Source organism: Podarcis vaucheri, assembly GCF_965113315.1.
Source record: "Podarcis vaucheri genome assembly, chromosome: 5".
Classification (NCBI taxonomy): Eukaryota; Metazoa; Chordata; class Lepidosauria; order Squamata; family Lacertidae; genus Podarcis; species Podarcis vaucheri.
The window spans coordinates 23577903-23597571 of record NC_138763.1 but is presented as its reverse complement, the minus strand read 5'-3'; the positions used below and the strand labels follow the sequence as shown (position 1 = coordinate 23597571).

The following is a 19669-nucleotide window of genomic DNA, read 5'->3' as shown; positions in this document are numbered from 1 at the left end:
GAAGCACAAATAGTATGACTGAGGTCATTTTTCACACACACACACACACCCCCAAAAACCAAATCGAATCCTGAAACCCAAACTTCACATCCTAATGCATATTTTAAGACATGCCACTGGCATGTCAGCTTTCTTTCCCTTCTGCCAATGAAGCAAGGCTTTCAAGTTTGCTACCTTTACTCCCCCCCCCCAAAAAAAATCTGAAATTTGTACTTGAAAATTCAAAACCTTTGTTTCAACATTTGGAATTCAAAATGTGTGTCCCTATCATCCTTTTCACTAGTGTGAAACAGCACTGCCTCGGTGTGCTTACTATTAGCATGATCACTCTCTAATAAATACAGGTGTATTTAATTTCTTTGACGAGAATGGTATCAATTAAAAAGCTGTGTGATTAGGTTGAAAGGAGGGAACATCGTGGAGATAATAAACCACTCTAAAATTCCTTAGAAGCAGCCAAATGATAGAGACAAAAGAGGGAAGAAATGTATTGAGTGCAGCATTTTGTGGTAATCAATAGCCATACCAAATTCTATTGTACAAGCATTTCAAATACAGGACATCAGGACCTCTTGCATTTTATGTCATGCAAACAACATTTTTTTGTGTATAATTTCTTTTTTAAAAAAATGAGGGAAAAGACCAAGTACATAAAGTTTTACAACATCTATTTACATCAACTGTGATGGCAATGGACACATTAATTCATGTCAAGGCTCAAACAGTAGTGAAAAGAATACATTTCTGAGTCATTTAAATGCTAATGGCTATGTTGCTTACGGATCATCCTTCATTCTGTGAGAAAGCTTGTAAACAATGGAGATGTACATTTATACAATTTACAGTCTCAGGAGAAAATAGATTTCTGGTTTATCGTCTTCGCTTGGCTTGGTCTCTAAAAGAGAATCATCTGTATAAAACCGGTCATGGTACCCATAGCGCAATGATGTGCATGCACCCTCCGGAACCCCTCGGTCCACCAGATTGTCCGTATTGAAGTTATCCAGATAGCTTGCTATATAAGAGCCAGTGGAATGTCTGTTGATAATGTGAGGAGGTACAAGAGGCTTATTTCTAAGGACTACCTCTGCTACATTACTGCTAGCGTTAGAAAGTTTCTGCTTATTGGCTTCCTGTCGCTCCCTGGCACGACTAGCAATGTTTCTCACTCTGCTCTGACTCCTGGATGACAGTTTTCTCACCAACATTTTAGGGCAATCGTCATCCTGCTTGTTACAAAATGACTGGCAGCTGTCCTCCTGATCAAAGGACACTAGCTTTCGTAACTGTTCCGTCAGGGAATCTGTAGCCTGTGGTTTCTTAGCCTTCAGAGCAGTCACCATCTTGTCTCTCATGCCAGATGTAATGAAACCTCTGCTGATATACTTGTACTTGCTTTCAAAATTGCACGAGATGTCTTCTGATGTTAAGTCTCCAAGGCTCTTGGATTTACAAGGACTTGGTTGTTTTTGAGCCGAGGGAGAAGGCAGAGAATTCTTAAGAGCAGGAGAGTTCTCCATGTTACCTGTTGGAGAGATGTTCAACAATTCATTTTGGGTGTCTGAAATGTGCAAATAATTATTGTACAAAAGATCAACACACTGATGTTCAGGGTAAGGAAGATATTGGTTCTTCTTGCTCCTGAACTTGAAGTCTTCTAGTAGGTTAGTGTTGGAGAGATGCTCGCTGGTTAGGTTTCTGCAGACTGAACTGTCATTGCACAGAGTGTCCTGATTATGTTTAAGTTTCAGAGGAGAAGCAACTTGGCTCATATCTTCTCTCTTATATTCATAGGCAGTTATCAAGAGGTCCTGCAGCTCTCCATCCACTTCCATTAGGCTGCTGCCTGTAGAATTTACACAAGTGAAAGGGACAACTATTGTATGTTCTAAATCTGAGTTGTCAGAGATGCAAGAGTTGCTATTGCTAAGAGAGTTCCAGTTGGCTCCACACTTCCTTTTAGCGTTTGCACTTAGCCCAGGTGAAATGCAAGAAAACACTGGACAGGTATCTTCTGCAACATATTTTGCGTCCTTGCAAGGAGGTTTGCCAATTGATGCTTGGTGAGAGGCTGGAGAAAGAGAGGCCTCATGGATAATTGTGTACAGCGAACACTCTGTTGTCTGAGGGGTTGATATCATAGTAATTTTTTGTGTTGATCCGACTGGCGTTACACTCGGAGACTTGTGGTCAAAAGATGTATTCTGATCACTTGGAGACATATGTGGAACATGTGCAGGCTTCCTATTGTCAATCTTTTTGCTAATTCCAGGAGGACTCGGAACAACGGTCAAATTAGTTTGGTCATTTGTGACCTCAAACTGTCCTATCAGTGCTGAGACAGAACTGCCCACATCACTCTCATCTGCTAAAGAGACCTCACTGATCAGATGAGAAATGTCACTATCTTGTATGGCTGGTATAGAATGAAAGTCACGGACATCACTACAGGTAGGTGAAGATACATCAGGTAGTAGGGAATTGGTTATAGTACTATTTACTACTGCAGGAGATCTAACGCTAATTACTTCTTGATGTCTTGGAGAAAGAGAATTCCCAGCTACTGGTTCTCTCTCTTTGCAAAACAGAGCATCATTCAACATCTTTTGACCCCTGCAACATATACCTTCATTCTTGTCCCTTTCAGGTTCCTCCTTTGGGTGAACAGACTCACTGGAAAGATTACTTTTCCAATACTCCGTGGAAAAATAGGTTTCAGCTATCCCAATGGCAAAGTCTAGGCTTTCCGGCTTTTCATACACAGGTGAGCTCACATAAATGTCAGCTTCTATGGCCTCTCTTTTAAACGGAGACGCAAACTTTGCAAAAGAGAAATCTTTCTCAGGAGAAGAGGTGACCGCTTCTTTCAGGTGTGGTTGGTCCTCTTTGGTAGCTTTTTTACTTTTTGCTATATCAATTTAAAAACAAAACACAAAAACAGTGGTTAGGAAGATGCTCACCCACCTGTTTATGGCTACATTTTGTCTTGGAATAGGTAAATGGAGAATGTAAAAATCGATCACAATTGTGAAAGGACTTAATTATGGGATTGTGCAAGTTTAGTACAAATTATTCATGTGATATGAGGAAATGAGAAAATATATAGCACTTCATTGAAGCTTTTCTTTAATGTTTCATTACATCACTGCGGGCATGATGTAATATTTGTTGCAAAGAATGTCAATGAGGTACCATAACCATTACCTTCAGCTGGGTTCCTATTCAGATTTGTACTATACAGAAGCATGGCAAACAAAGACAGAACAAAACAGCTCTGTTAAAACACCATCTGCAAACAAGAGGCATGCTTATCAAAATTCTTGAATTACACGTCCAAATCCTGGACTCCCATGCATAGTGGCCTCAGACAAGCATCTGGCTTTCATGAAAAGAAAGTGACTTTTCCTTATCAGTTTCACTGGTACGTTTTGTTTCTCGCTATTTCTGCATATCTATAATTCTAGGAACTGAAGAGTGATGTCAGATTAAAACGCTTTCAAGACTGCCATGAAACAGGCTAATCTTCATCACTGTTGCATAACGTCTCGATGACACAGTAGGATCACAGATATTGGAATCTATTCATATGCAGACCTATTACCTCTAGAGTTAGTAAGGATATATAGGGACCTTTTCCAATTTCCTGTCCATGGATTTTTATTTTTATTTTTTAAAAGCACCTGACTGTTGGATAAGCAAAAAGAAGAGGGTTTGAACACAAGTTTGACCATGCCAAGGTTTACAAGGGTCAAGGCCTCCCTTTATTTATTTATATTTAGAAAAACTTTAGCTGCTTAATAATAATAAAAATCTGCAAGCAATAAACATTAATATAAAGTAATTATCAACAGTAAATGGATAAAATCAGCAAAATGTAAAACAAATAATAAATTATATAGGCTTGTTTAAATAAAATAAAAGGTTTCAGCAGGTGTCTAAAACAATATAGAGAAGTCACTGATGCTGCCACACTGAAATTTCAACACCTAGCAGATGCAGAATGGACATCATGTGGCACTTAGAAACATAGAATCTTAGGGCTGGAAGGGACCCATGGGTCATCCAGTCTAACCCCCTGCAATGCAGGAATCTCAGCTAAAGCATCCTTGACAGATGGCTGTCCAACCTATGCTCAAAAACCTCCAAGGAAGTGCAAACTCCACAGATGAAAGTGGCTGGGGCAAGGCAATTTGTCGAGTAAACTGGTCTCAAGCTATTAAGGACTTTATGTACTAATAGCAAAATCTTGAGCCTGTTCCATTAACCAATGGGCAGCCTGTGCACACCTTTGAACAGCGGTATAATATGCTGGAGGTATCTCACTCCTGTCAACAATTATGTGGCAGCTTCCAGGCCAACGGCAAACAAAGCCTCACAGAGAGTGCATTTTTACCATCTCGTCTTGAAGGTATGAATACTTTTGACTATTGTGGTCAAGCTATCTTGCTCCAGGAATAGTCATCGCAGTGGCATACCCACTAAATGTAAATGTAAAGGACCCCTGACAGTTAAGTCCAAAAAAATAATAATCAAGAGTCAGAATCCATGAAAGCTTGAATACATGTATATGTTTTTAAGAAGCATTTATGAGGCCTCTATAGAAGGAACTTACCAGAAGTATTTTCAGTTTTGGTGGTGTCAGCAACAGGAGGTGCCTCCTGATCTGGTGATGGCAAGCCCACCAGATGGTATTTGTCAACCGGCATGGAGATGGGACGTGCCTGCAAGCTTCTACTCGTACGCCTCAGGATCTCTTCCTTCTCTTTCAAATTGGTTGCCTCAGACACACTCTCCTTAAGCTCCGTCACTTCCTGAAACCCCATTTTGCTCTTCTTCCTGCCCTTTGCTGGCGCGCTGGCAGTGCGTCGGAGAATACGTTCCCCAATCGACCTTTTCCGAATGTAATTAGCGCTGTTTTCCACAGAATTATGCTTGGGGTTCTTGTGAAAGAGCCCTCGGAGCCCTATCAGTTGCTTGTTCTAAAAAAGGAGAATAGAGAACGGAAAGGAGGGAAATACTACCGGTTTTTGAAAATGTGGCCTATTCCACACAAAAACACATTTCTAAACAGCTGCTTGTGTACATTATCTGGGCGATGAATGGAGAAGAATCCCAAGCAAGCAAGCAAACAAAGTGATCAAGCCAAGCAAGTCCACACCTGGTCAACTGAGGAGAAAGTAAGCACTGCTTGCCATGAGTTCATGCATGTATGAGGGGATTTCTCTCTGTCAGGAAGGCAGCCAGCCATGATAGCAGAGGAGTTTTATGAGAGGCCTCCTAATCACACATGACAAGCTTGCGAGAAATGTCCTGGGGTGAGAAGCTGCCCTGGGCCCAGGAGCATTTTATGACATGGGCTACTTCGAAGCAGCAGCAGCAGGCCAAGGTTTCAAACGCTTGATGGGAAATGAAGTGACACAGCAGTTAACGGATCATGCGGTTAGGGGTGTCTCCTTTAAAAAAAGGACGATCAGCGCCCAGCAAGTGCAGAAGTGGCATGCTAAATAAAAGCTACCTTTGTGGCTCCTAGAAAGTGCATTATTGTATAACTGGGGTTGAGGATTAAGGGACTCCACTGAAAGGCAAAGAAAGGCACAGAATGATGGGCTAAATTTCCATTAATTTGGTCACATTGAAAACAACAGGATACATCGTGTTTGTCACAGAATTATGGGTGGCCAACATGGCTCTCTCGGATGCTGTTGGATTCCATCAGACCTGGACATCTGGCTATCTACACATTTTAACTCTGCACTCTCCTCGGAACTAGAGACTGGTAAAGATCTTTGGCTTCTAAACACCCATTTATACATCACCTATTTAAAATAAGCCCTTGGACAATGTGCCAAAGTCCATGCAGCAACAATAAAGGAATCTCCACCAAGCAAGGATGAGCCAGGGGAAAGAGAGTTACTCAAGTCTTGTGACTTGAGTAACAAGGAACAAAAAGCAGCAGCCTGAAGCTCTAGGTAGACAGGGGAGAAACATAAAAGGGAAGGAAGGGTGTGCCATAAATCAACAGCAGCCATAAATTCACTGTACCAAACAAACACTGTTTTATTTGACAATAAACCACGTCTACCAAGCAAGGTGGATAAAGGGGGCTAACCTCAAAATTCCATTGTCTAAAATCTGGTTTAATGAGAATAGAGCGGAACTATCTTGCAGTCCTGAAGGGCATCAAGTAATAGCTGGCAATTTTTATGGTTCCAATAGTAAACCTATAACAGGTACAGTAGGCCAGGCCCTCCAGATGTTGCTTGACACCAGCTTCCATCCACCCAAGCCAGTTGGGCAACAATCAGAGGTTGTGGGAGTTGTAGGCATCTATAATCATCTACATCTGGAGGGAAGTCTGCAGGAACTGCATGCCACAGTAAATCAAGTAAGCTCTAGCTCTCCTTACCCACTGAGAGTGAAAGACAAATTGATGATTTCAGATTATGAAGCTGTGAAGGTCAGAGATCACTTGCGCCTGACTCATAGCAGGCGTTCAGTTGTAACAATAAACCATGGTTATTGGTAGAGGAATGAGCCTAGGTGAGCCTTGGGTTAACTCGTTTGCCCACCTCTTCCTATGATTTAACCACAGTTTAGAATTACATTCAAACCCTAAACTCTGCTTAATCTAGGATTCACTGCAATAAGCCAGAACCATAAAACCAAGGTTCAAAGGGGACTTGTTTCAGTAAAACATAATTAAGATTAACCACAATTTGTGAAGGTTTTGATAAAATGGGGGGGGCGAACTGTGGGAAAACAGAAGCAAAAGCTTCCAGTCTCCTCTTTGTGGTTCCACTCGAGAAGGTGGAGGTTGTTTATTGTCACATCTAAATGCAGCTATTGGAAGAAAATCTATATAGGTGATTGAGCAAATATACTTGTCTGGAGCTATTGGAAAAAGAGGATTTTGTCCTCTAATGTTGTAGCTAGATGACATGGTTTCCAGGCTTCTGTTACAGGCGTGCCCCCTCCTGTAAGGCAGACTAAGACTCTTAACCAGTTTGAGCTATCAGTGCTCACTAAATTGCATCCAGTTATTAATGGGGTGGCCTTCATTAAAATATATGAGCGGAGCATAAAATATACATTCAGCCTTCTGTCAAAAGAAACACTGGAACATTTAAGCAAGAAGATAATAGACACTGGTGGGTTTTACCAGACTGGTGCCTAGTACTGGGAGGGAAAAAAATCAAGTCCCCAAATCCCAACTCACTGATATAGTAATTGGTATGAAAAATATTGATAGAAAAACTGCCTTTTCTCATTTGAAAAATCCTTTCTGTTAATTCACCACATTGCATTTCTCTGATTGTGTCACGATCTTATAAGGATTCTTGAACTGCTAGTAGCAAGCTGCCTTATATTCAGTCATGCCACGGGTTCACCTAGCTCAGTATTACATGCACGGACTGGCAGCAACTCTGCAGGCTTTGCCAGCCTAATCTAGAGATGGCAGGGGTTGAATCTGGGACTTTCTGCATGAAAAGCGTTGATTCTCCAGCTGAGCTACAACCCCTCAGCTATAAAAAATATTCATCCACATGAAAAAAAAAGAAAAAACCACCCAAGGCAGAAATTATGAAAAAGCTTGATTCGTGAAGATGACTTTTTGCCATTTTAAAACTTGGAGCAAGTTTGTAAATCTCCCATCTTCTGAAACAAAACAGAATAGCGGCAGCTTTTAATTAAGATGCATCCAAACTCAACCTCAAAAGAAAATCAATTACCTTTAAAAACTAAACCAAAACCCCAATTAAGACTGCTGCAATATATAACTATATTTAGTGCTTAGATGAGAAGCAAATGCCATAGAACCCTCTTCTCTCAGAAAAAAAGTGAATTCCCGCTGAGGGTCGCTTCCCAGTCTTGCAAACCATTGAACTGGCTCCCCCAGTGATCGCAAACAGAGAGAAGGAGAATTAATTAATTTATTAGAGAAGCTGGAACATTACAGTTGGGGCAAGGCACGGGCCGTCTTCAGATCGATGACACACAGCAGTATCTAGGGGATAGGACTAACTAGCAATTTTTAGGTAAGCCCCTTTAATATATTAAAGCCCATGGATCCCCACAGCTGAAGAGGGGCTACAGACACTGACTTTTAAATAATAATGTATACTTTGGAAGCATGGTAGTGAACTAAGCAACTCATTCATGGACGGTCAAAACAGGATATTGGACCAGATGGACTTTGAGCTTGATCCAGAAATACTGTTCTTATGCTTTTATGTTTGGGGTGGGGGTGGGAAGATATGGCAAACATTAGAGACAGGTTCGCATACATTAAAAATGGGTAACTTGTTTTCTAATAATAATAAAAAACCTGACGTTCCATTTACTGCTTCTTTTGTAATTTTACGCCATATTCTTTTAATATGCTACTTTTCTTCTGCCACCTGCGTGGAATAATGTTGGAAGTTGACCTGAGGGCTCCATTAGAGAAGAGGCATGGTATATTTCAGGGAGGTCCATCGCGATCTACTGGTTGATCGGGGGGTCTGTAGTTGATCACAGTTGATCACTCAATCCAATGGGTAGATCACTGCCAGTTTTTTTTATAGTGGGAGTAGATCGCAATGTCTTGAAAGTTGGACATGCCTGGTATATTTTATTTCCCAGATTCATCACCGTTCATTATATGTTATGTTTCTCAACACAAGATTTTTTAAATTATTTAAATTAGTATTTATTAAATTAGTATACAGCCCTTCATCTGAAGATCACAGGGTGGTTCACGACATAAAAATACGAAACGGGAATGCAAAATACATAATGAAACAAAAACAAACCAATAACTACTGCTCCCATAAGCATATTTAAAGGGTTATAGAATGCTAATCAGACAAAGGCCTGGTTATAGAGAACCATTTTCACCTGGTGCCTAAACATATGTAATGAATGTGCCAGGTCAACTTCCCTGAGGAGAGCATTCCACAAATAGGGAGCCCATTCTCATGTTGCCACCCTCTGGACCTCTCGTGGAGGAGACACATGAAGAAGGGCCTCAGATGGTGATTGCAGGGTCTGGGTTGGTTCATATGGAGAAAGGTGGCCCTTGGGGTCCTGAGAATAAAACCAACAAATCTGTAAGAAACACTGTAGGCTGCAAACGGCAACAACTCCCCCTTACCTTTCCATAAATTTCATTGATTGTTACATGAACAAATATAGACGCTTCAGTCAGTCCCTCCAAATAAACATGACGGTAGCCTGGTGGAAGTGGAAACCAGCAATTAGTATTTGGTATGTCAAATGCTACCACACCAAGCTATGCATGTTAATATATGGCATACAGGCCTGCTTTAGGTGTCCAAGGATAAGACAAGACAATGATGAGGCTTGGGCTTATTCTACCTTCCCCTTTGTACATGAGACATTAGGCAGAAAATGTGAAGTCTGTGCTTTTCAAGGTTGTAAAGGCACAAGCAATAATGGCTATGTCCACATCCCAGAGAAAAAGCTTGCACTTCCGTCTAGGCCCAACTAGTCTAGGCGCAAATGTCTGCAGCATAGCCTGAATGTCCAGGGACAGAAGCACTAAGAAAATGGCCGTCAAAGGTATCAGTTGCACTCAGTCCCCACTCAGTCCTGGTCACAAAGTCTGCCACGCATAATGACTTGACTCGGCTTCCTACTCTGATGTAGACTGCTGTTTTTCCTTGTTTGCAAATGCATATCCTTCTTTCCAACAAAACCCCACATCTCAAGCTTCATGAGCAGAAAAGAAACCTAGTTAGAGCCCCCCCTCCAATCCCACAAACTTACAGCACCAGCACAGGCTGAGACATGTTGTAATTTCACCCATAGTGCCAGCCTATCAAAGATAAGTAAGCCGAGGCACTAACCAGGCATAAGGCTGCTGAAGGCGACAGTCCTTTGTCCAACAAAGTCTCGGCCGATTGGATCATGATCCCAGACAAGAAACCGAACCAATGCTATCTCAGGCATGTGGATGTTGAAAGTGAGTGTTTCTTCCCACACAGGATTAAACCCTGTAAGGAGCAGAGAATACAAAAAGTCAAGTGCGGGAAGAGAAACAAGTCATTTAAGTACTGTATTTTTCACCCTATTGGACGCTCCGGCCCATAGGACGCACCTAGATTTGGGGGGGGGGGAATAAAGGAAATATTTTTTATTCCCCCCCCCACAGGCGCGGGGCTGGGAGCGCAGGCAGCTCTGCGCAACCCTCGGGAGCCCGGTGTGGCTTCGTGCTGGGCTCCAGAGGGTTGTGCGGAGCTGCGCCGAGACCCGGAGCGCAGGCAGCTCAGCGCGACCCTCGGCAGCCCGGTGCGGCTTCGCGCTGGGCTCCGGAGGGTTGCGCGAAGCTGCGCCGAGCCCGGGAGTGCAGGCAGCTCTGCGTGACCTTCGGGAGCCCGGCGCAGCTTCGCACCGGGCTCCCGAGGGTTGCGCAGAGCTTCCTGAAGCCTGGAGAGCAAGAGGGGTCGGTGCACACCGACCGCTCTCGCTCTCCAGGCTTCAGCGAAAGCCTGTATTCGCCCCATAGGACGCACACACATTTCCCCTTCATTTTTGGAGGGGGAAAGGTGCGTCCTATAGGGCGAAAAATACGGTACTCGCCCTGTTAACAAACCACTGAATGAGTCTACGCTGAAAGCCCAAGCAGTAACTTACTTTGTGTTGGGTTATTCCAGCTCTGAGTCTAGTACCTGAAAATTACAGCATCCCCAAAGAATACAGAAATTGGCAATTCCTGTTATCCTGCCTTCCATTCAAAAATAGAGGTAATTTCACCTACCGGCTTAAAGCCTCATGAACACTGTAATAAAGTTTGTGCATTACAGTATATTTATCATCATCTTTTTTTAAGTTTATAAGCATGTTCCTTGACACTGGTGCCTGGCCAAATTGAGGCAAGAAAAACAGTGCAACGTGAGGTCAATTCATAAATTACACTACTTGCGAATTGCATTCTCTTTTACACTATGCAATTTTTTGAAATATGCTGTTACCCCATAATTGCTGTCAGTACCTACCAAGTATTATCATGAAGCATCACACAATGCCCTGGTGCTGTGCCTGAACAGGAGACCTCGTCACATGTCAGACATTTCCCACTCAACATGAGAAGGTTGTTGATATGAGTGGGTTTGACAATGCGCACTCATACATTAGGAGTGGTGCTTGTGTGCACAACCCATGGACATTTTGGAGCATTTCTGAGCTCGGGCAAAATCCTCTGCTCTCAGGTCAATTCTAGCAATAGGAGCCAAGATGAAATTTCAACTAGTCCATTCCCACAATGCTCAAAAACACTCCAGTAAGTACCCAACTAACATAAAGAGGTTAAGTGCACAGTGTCAGTCTGCATGGAATGAGAAGTTGCATCCCCTTTCCCCCACAAATACAAAGGGGACATGATTGGAACCACAGTGGGACAGGGAGCGGACCAAATATTGGGGCCAAATAATGCCCAAGGCTGGCCCAGCCACAGGATGCCCAGTATTGACTATATGGAACTAGCCGACCTGACTGGGAGACTCCGAGATCAGAGAGAAAAGACGGTGGAAGATGATTGGAAGAAGTTTAAAGAATATTTGAAAAAATATGTTAATATTTAAATCTTAGAATGGCTTTGGAAGTGGATATAGGCTGTAGCATTAGAAGTAGAATATAGTGTATTTTAATATAGTATTTGTAAGTGATAAAATGTGAAGATTTTTATGGTAAAAGTAAGCGTGATAAAAAAAATGGTTAGAAATTATGATATATGTAAACTGCTAAAGATGAGGTAAAATGAAAATCAGATAGGGGGGACTTGGGGAAGCTCACCTAACAATGTTTAGAAAAAATAAGGATAGGACAATAATTTGTTTGTTTTGTTTTTCTGTTTGTGTTGTTTAGTTGTGTTATAAAATGAAAAGAAAAAAAAATTGGAGGGGGTGCCCAGTATTGATGCTATAGATGACTTCAACTCAAACAAACAAGAAATCCACTGACATGCTTCTTTCTCACCTTGTTTTAAATGTTCCCTGATAAAATGAATGAAATGCAATGACCAAGAAAAGGAGAAGGGACCTCTTTAAGTTGCTACTCCAACAGAAAAGAGAAAGTTGAAAGTTCAGGGGTAAAAATAAGGCCATCTACCAAAAGGTAGCTCCAAAGCTTGATAGAGCAGGAGGACAAGCAATTATTTCTTACCCTGACACTGGCAGTGATGAGGAAATCAATAGCCATTCAACGAATAACATGACATTTTTGTTAGCTCTTCTGAATGGCTGTTTCTGAGTATTGTGTTACCTAACACAAATTTTCAGTGCTGTCGCTTCTTGTCCATTGTGACAGAAATTCAGTAATTGCTTGGCCCTGCCCTCTTCCATAACTCTCGATAAGGGGGATTTTTTTTTTACCCATTCTCTAACCTTCTCATTATCTACAGAATTTGAGCCTACTCTTTATAACAACTGTGGCTTGTCATTCATACTGTGATCGTATCTGCTAAAACGAACATCAGATTCTGTCCAAATAACTTGTGCTTAGCGATAACTTAACCTTTGGGCAGTCCCTTTTGGAGGGCTCTGGTGAATCTTCACGAAGCAACACATTCAATTGTTTAATATTAATTAGTGGTAGCATGGTATATATAAAAGACTCCAACTCATACTGGAAAACTGTGCTTGATATTCTGATTTCAAAAGCACTCATTGTCGCTGGCAGAAAGAACAAGCCAAATTTCACAATAAAGAAGTGCAAACCATAGATTCGCAGATGGAGGCTTAGCCAAAATAGGAGGCAAAGAAGAACTGATACCAGGGGCAGAAGAATATAGGCAAAATGACAAGTGTCTTGAATAATGGAAAAGTACTGAGATGATATAAAAATAATGCTAATCACATATGCCCAGTAGAAATGGGGAACTGAAATTGGCAGGAGATGAGAAATTGAATACCTGAAGGAACATTATTAAGGCCACACTCATAACATGCATTTAAAACAATATGATATCACCTTAAACAGTCATAGCTTTACCCAAATAATTCTGGGAGCTGTGGTTTGTTAAGGTTTTTGAGACTTCTTAGGAGACCCCCATTCTCCTCACAAAGCTACATTTTCCAGAGCAGTTTTACAATCAATCCCTCCTGACAACACTTACAGCTTGCATATAACAAACATACATACAGCTTGCAGCCTCTTACCATTGTCATCCACCACCCTGGTCTGGTCTTTGCAGCAGTCGACCGGTAACCCAATAATTTCCACCTCAACAAATGGGTCGATTATCTGCTTGAGACATTTTTGGAAACAGAAAATACACATCTCAAATAATTATTTCATCTTTCCAAAGCGTGCCCACAAGACAGCAATTTTATAGACCTACCAGCATAATATATTAGGTTACAATTTTTCCATTATATTAGATCACAACCAAGTAATTAAAAGCAAAAGTTGAGGTTTGAATTTGTTCAGAAGCCAAAATGTGGATTCATCTGTTGCGGTCTTGATAATTCTTTTATAGCAAGGGGCTGAGACAGATCATTAGGATTCTGGAGACAAGCATAGGCTGTTTTCAGGCAATTTGGGGCTCAAGTCTAACACTCCCTCACAATGAGAATATTGTGGCCCACAGCTCTGTGCTTGATAACATTCTTAACATCACTAGCATTTGGGTTTGGGGTCCTCCTGATGTTGCTGGAACTACAACTCACACCATCCTTGACTGGCTGAGATAGATGGGAGTTGGATCCAGATAGCATCTGAAGGGTCACAGGTTCCTTAAATAACCTGTTAAAGAATCCTAAGACAGACTTCCCTTCCTGAGATCTTGCAGAGCCATAATCCAAGCTCTTATTTTTACTAATTGAAATTTGTTTCACTTGTCTGTTCTAAATATCAGCATGTTGCTTAAAATGTTTCTTTATGTTTGTTTGTTTTTCAAATTTATTTCTATCTTGCCCTTCCTCCCACAGGAGTCCAGGAGAGCAAGCAAGAAAGCAGTGCAATTAAACCTAAAATAAAAACATGTTTGGAACATCTAAAAACATTGAAAACACCTGAACACATCTCTGAAGACATAGGCTCACAGCTGAACAAGGTTTGCAGGAACAGTTTCTCTCAGCCACCAAATGCCTGGGTGAGCGGAAATGTTTTTAAACTCCTCCTGAATGTTAATGAGGGAGACAGATGCCCCCCAACAGGGAGGGCAGTCCACCAATTTTCTAACATGTACTTCACATTAAAGAGTTAAGTAGCTGCTTCATTGCACCACGCTGTCAAGAGGACAAATTTTATTAACGAACCTTTCCGTCCCTCCAGGGTGCAATCCAATGTGTCATGAAAGGTGAACAGAAAATGCAGTAATGAGGCCAAGTGTTGAGTAAACAGAAAAGGTGACTGTGAGCAGGGTGCCTTCTCTAGCTGCATTAACTCTATAGAGAAGAGATATGCCTGTGCTCATAAGCCCCCACTTTTGTATTTTGAACATTATGAAACCGTAAAGATACAAATTATTGCAAACTCCCAAGCCAGAAACTTTCAGGGAATATATCCCTAAATCATTAAACAGAAATGCATGGCGAATTTCACAATTTAGCCTTCAGCACAATGATAAATTAATAAGATGTTTATCCCACACTAAGATAGCAGCTGTGGGTGAATAAAATTCAGGTGTGCGCCACACATATCCTTAAGAAGTGCTGTAGGCAATGTGAACATCCATACTCAGAGACTGGAAAACCACAAAAGCTATCATCAACATTGTTTACCTCTCCTCTGTCTCCTAACACTGAGTCCGGAGGTTTCGGTAGCTGCTGCCCACTGATGATTTTGAGGAGAAGTTGCTTCTTAGGGAAAGCAGGCAGTGGATCTGTAGAATAGGGATTGAACGTCCCTAGAGGGTGCAAAGAGTACATAAGGGTACAGTCCTTCAGATACGGAGTTATGCGTGTCTTATGCACTTCTAAATAAAAGCAGGCAGTCAACAAGTAACATACAAATTCAACTATGCAATGATCCCCACTCCCAAAATTTTCTTCTTCTTTTATTCTGGGCATGTGTTTGCCTGCCAATCTGGATGACTGCAGGTACTTCACATACATAATTCATTGGCTGTGGCCAGGGCTGGATTTAGGTCTGATGAGACCCTAAGCTACTGAAGGTAATGGGACCCTTTATATGTCCATCTGTCCTCGGTCAACAACAAATGGTAGCTGTTTTTTGTGTTGAATATAAGCTACAGTGGTACCTCAGGTTACATATGCTTCAGGTTACATACGCTTCAGGTTACAGATGCTGCTAACCCAGAAATATTACCTCGGGTTAAGAACTTTGCTTCAGGATGAGAACAGAAATCGTGCAGCAGCAGCAGGAGGCCCCATTAGCTAAAGTGGTGCTTCGGGTTAAGAACAGTTTCAGGTTAAGAACAGACCTCCAGAACGAATTAAGTTCTTATCCCGAGGTACCACTGTATATGGTAATTTATGGACCTAATAGGTATCTAAAGCCATTTGCACATAACAAATAGGAGCCTACACAACACAAAACACTCTTGCTGTATGTAGGTTTTATTTTATTTGTTTTTTATCTTATATTTTGGAAATGTACATCTAGTTGTTTCTTTCCTTTAATTTTTTTTGGGGCCCCCAAGAGACTGGGGCCCTAAGCAATAGCTTGTTTAGCTTATACATAAATCCGGCACTGGCCGTGCGATAAAAGATCAGATCTGTGTTAATCAGTTAATGCAATGGTTCCGCCATAAGTTTTATGCTTATTTTAGGCACTTCTACCCCACCCTTCAACAAGTCATGTTTTTTATCTCTATCAGCTTTGCCTGGAAATTTATCACTGTCAAAGGACTGTCGTTATTACCATTAATGAACATATTGCAGCCTGATTGTTGACAATAAAGATAGTGAGCCTGTGGCTCTCAAGATGTTGTTGGACTACATTTCCCAGCCAGTATGTTCAATGATCAAGTATAAAGGGAGTTGTAGTTCAACAATGTCTGATAGGCATAGCTTCCTCAATTTATAAAGCTCTAATAACACTAGAATATGGCAATCTATTGTACACAGAACGCCATGGGAAGTGGACCTAGAAATACCAAATGAAAACGGGATGGCTTTGTGGTCTGAGAGAGAAATCTGCTTCTGCAAAAATAAGGGAAGCCTCATTAAAACGTCTGCGTAGGCGGCATTATACACCGGTGAGGTTATCTTGAATATCTACGGAAGTCAATCCCAATTGTTGCAGGGGATGCACAGTCAAAAGGTACATATTTCCATATGTGGTGGTGTTGTGACATCATCAAATGCTTCTGGAATGCTGTCTTCAAATAAATAAGCTTGATTAGAAATGTCCCCTGCACTAGCACTACTTGGGCTTAGGATCCCGTCTGCTCATGATTATCCTAAATATGACCTCTTAGCCTTTCTATCAACTCCTGCTCGTTTGGAGATAGCCAGATGTTGGAAAACCGGTGATGGGCTGAATGAACATTGATTCTTGGTGCAACAGAGTATGGTCAATAGCATTGGCTGAGAAACTAACACGCCAGGTGAGAGCGGCAAAGGGCAAACACAATCCATATTCCTTTTATAACCTGTGTCAAATGTTTATTGAATACATAAACAGATCAGACCATGGCAGGAATCCACCCAGCACTCATGGGGAAATGTGGTGTGATCTCTTAGAGCAATCAAACAAAACTTTAACACATGACAAGTTACTTGTTGTTTACTGTTGTAACAATTGTTTTCTCAAAACTTATCTTCTGTACCATGAAATAAATAAAAACAGTAGATATATAGATATAGATATAGATATAGATATAGATATAGATATAGATATAAAAATATATATCTGGTAGGCCACAGGCCTCCCATCCTTATAATGCATGTATAATAGGATTACAGGATTAAAATGCATTGAATGGTACTACCTTTGCACATCTGCTGGGGTTTCAGGACGTATCCACAATTGCCATTCATCCTGAACTTGGCTTGGTTCAACTGCATCACGCGCCCATCAGACTGATAGTTTAATGCCACTGTGAAATTAGCAATAGCTTGTGTTACTCATAAACTTCACATGCATCTAACAAAACCTTGTGTGGTTTCTGCTCATAAAGATAAACCCAGAGTTAAGTTAGTGGTGCTTAATCCCTACTGAAATCAAAGGGACCTAAGGACTAACTTGGCTCGTTAATTTCAATGGAAACGAGATTCAACTTACAATTTTAACCATGTCTTCTCAGAGGTTAAGTCCTATTGAATTCAACGGGGCTTACTCTCGGGCAAGTGGGGTTAAGACTGCAGCCTAAGTTAGCCTGGATCCTGCCCATAAAATAGTTTTGTACGCTTTCCCCCTCCCCATAATGCAATTGCCTTTGATTTTAAGCAGATAAATGGGATTTAATGAACAAAGTTTATATTTCTCTTGAAGGCTGCATTCCCTCTTGGGCAATCTGTTAGGAGCTACATGCTGGTAGCATGTAGTGCCAAAGTCAAAAGTTGGTGAGATCTGAACCAAAAGTGGACATACCTCCCCCCCCCTTATTTCTATGCAACACCTCTTTTCTCTCTTTCCAACAGCTCTCCTCTTCCTTCTGACATCCCTATTTTTTTCTGGCACCCCCCCCCCTTCCTTCTCTCTTGTCAGTTTTAAAAAATGCTTTACTGCAGTCTGGTAAAACATCAGTATGGTGTAATTTCCTAACAATAGGGTTTCAAGCAACAGCAAATATCATTTCATAACTTTCTGACACTCTTCTCCCTTATCTTCCTCCCCATCTAGCAGGCAGCTGGGATAGGGACATCTGAAAAAATGGGGTGAAAGTAGATCAGCGGGACCTGGATATTGTGTGCATATACCTCGCACATGTACACTGCAGCACTCACCTAGCTGGCAGCCCACATTCCAATACGCCAAAGGGTTGAAGTTGCTGGAGTCAATCCGATATGCAGATGGGTAGATTCTGGTGAGCTGCTTCTGGTTATAAAGCATAAACTGCTCTGCCTTCTGTTGCACCACCTGGTGTGCTCTCGACTCGCTGAAGGATAACACATTCCCCACAGATCCTGCATGTTGAAAAGGAAAATAACCAAGGAAAAGAAGATATGGTCAAGTATGACACGACATGTGTTGTGTACACACAAATGTACACACACACGCGTATTGCGCCCCACGTTTGCCTGAGCACAATTTGGAAATAAATGAGCTTTTGAGGAGTTATGCTCAAAGCCTCCCCTCCCCTCTAAATGTGCATTTTTAAACAGCTGTTATTTCCTCTGATCTGTTGCTTCAGGGCCACTTTTTACTTGAAACACTTTCTTTTGGTGAAACAGCTCAGGGGCCTGGAGGAAGCCCTCCAGACTCACGAGAACACCTCTGTCTACCGAGCTGCCCTGGGCCTCAATGAGAAATATTTTCCTGACAACGAAGGTGAAAACTCAATTTCAGAAACAGGAGAAGGACCGACACCTTCACCTTTCTTGACGACTTTAAATTCTGAGTGAGAGACCAGCCCAAAACATACTTCCTTCACTTGGCAAATGGCAGCATGTTTGACTTGACTATTTAAAGCTCTGCAAGTGGAAAGCATTCATTTGTAACAAATAGATTTATTTTTTTGTAATGAATAACTAATTACAAAGGGGGTGGGAAAGAAGTCATCTCAGACAGTCAGGGTCATGCTGCAAATGTAATGGTGCTATGCTATGTTATGCTTTCAGTGTGGGCAAATGAAGTCTATGGGTATGGGAAGCGAACACAGCCGCCATTTACCAAGGCAACATGATCAAATACTCCCCCTTTTGTTACAAGGTGGCTGTTTGCTATAGCCTCACTCACCAAAAATAATGGGCATTGAAATAAGTTTAGTTTCATATACATAACCATTCAAGTTGGCATTTTCGAACCATATCTACAACTGCATTATCAAACAGAACACATGTTTAGTGTCATGACTAGTTCCTCCAAGATGTTCAAATACAAAACTATTTATCTAAATGGAGAATGTCTAATATTCAGATGATGCGCGTTTTGAGTTGGGGGGGGAGGACCACGAGTGCTATTCTTTGCAAAGCACTGCATTCAAACAGGCTTTCCTGAGTCGAATATATATTAAGCACGCGTGGAGAACTCAAAAGAGGACAGGGCCAAATTTCTCAAGGCATTTCTGGAAGAAATCGGTCTCAGTATCAAAGCTGCATGAAGCCTGCACTTCTAACAAAACAGATATGTTCATAATTTTGAATCAAGATAAGTTCTGCAACAGAAAAAAACACCAGTCAATTTCATGGACTGTTGAAATCATTATAAAATTAAACACATTTGTAATATTTGCTGAAGTGGCAGGGAAGGGGCCAGGATACTGAGTCTCAGACCTTGTTCCCTCCTCACACTTCTAAGGCTTACCAGGTGATGCAGGTGACTCAACTTGAAGCCTAATTTTGCAGTCATAAGGACTAGAAATATGGGCTATAATTTCAGCTGAAAAAGAACTAAGCATGGGTTTAACTCTCTCACTGCAATCATGTTTTTCTAGGATTGGCTCATGCCCCCCCTTTTTTTTGTTGGGGAGGGAAAGGATACCAAATTATTTATCCACTCTCAGGTTTGATGTTTCTGTTTTGCTTGTGCCAAACTTTTTGTGTTTTTTTAAAAAAGCCCTGATTAGAGAATCGAGAAATTCCCGCTGTGTAATTCAGAA

At 41.4% G+C, this 19669-nt stretch overlaps 1 protein-coding gene across 10 annotated transcripts in view; it reads right to left on the bottom strand.

The window, feature by feature from the left end:
• Nucleotides 1–625: 625 nt before the first annotated feature.
• PLCH1 (phospholipase C eta 1) overlaps nt 626–19669 on the bottom strand; it is a 144737-nt gene continuing 125693 nt past the window's right edge. For 6 of the 10 annotated variants that reach the window (XM_082223827.1, XM_082223825.1, XM_082223829.1 and 3 more), the window contains 9 exons: nt 17856–18035; nt 16898–17005; nt 14724–14848; nt 13158–13242; nt 9849–9995; nt 9134–9213; nt 5516–5575; nt 4613–4979; nt 626–2908 (listed from right to left, as the gene is read on the bottom strand). In XM_082223827.1, coding sequence (XP_082079953.1) covers nt 840–2908; nt 4613–4979; nt 5516–5575; nt 9134–9213; nt 9849–9995; nt 13158–13242; nt 14724–14848; nt 16898–17005; nt 17856–18035 — 3221 coding nt within the window. In that variant the 3' untranslated portion in view covers nt 626–839. Of the gene's footprint in view, nt 2909–3204; nt 3234–4612; nt 4980–5515; nt 5576–9133; nt 9214–9848; nt 9996–13157; nt 13243–14723; nt 14849–16897; nt 17006–17855; nt 18036–19669 lie in introns of all 10 variants that reach the window. The other 4 variants (XM_082223830.1, XM_082223831.1, XM_082223834.1 and 1 more) reach the window with 3 other exon arrangements.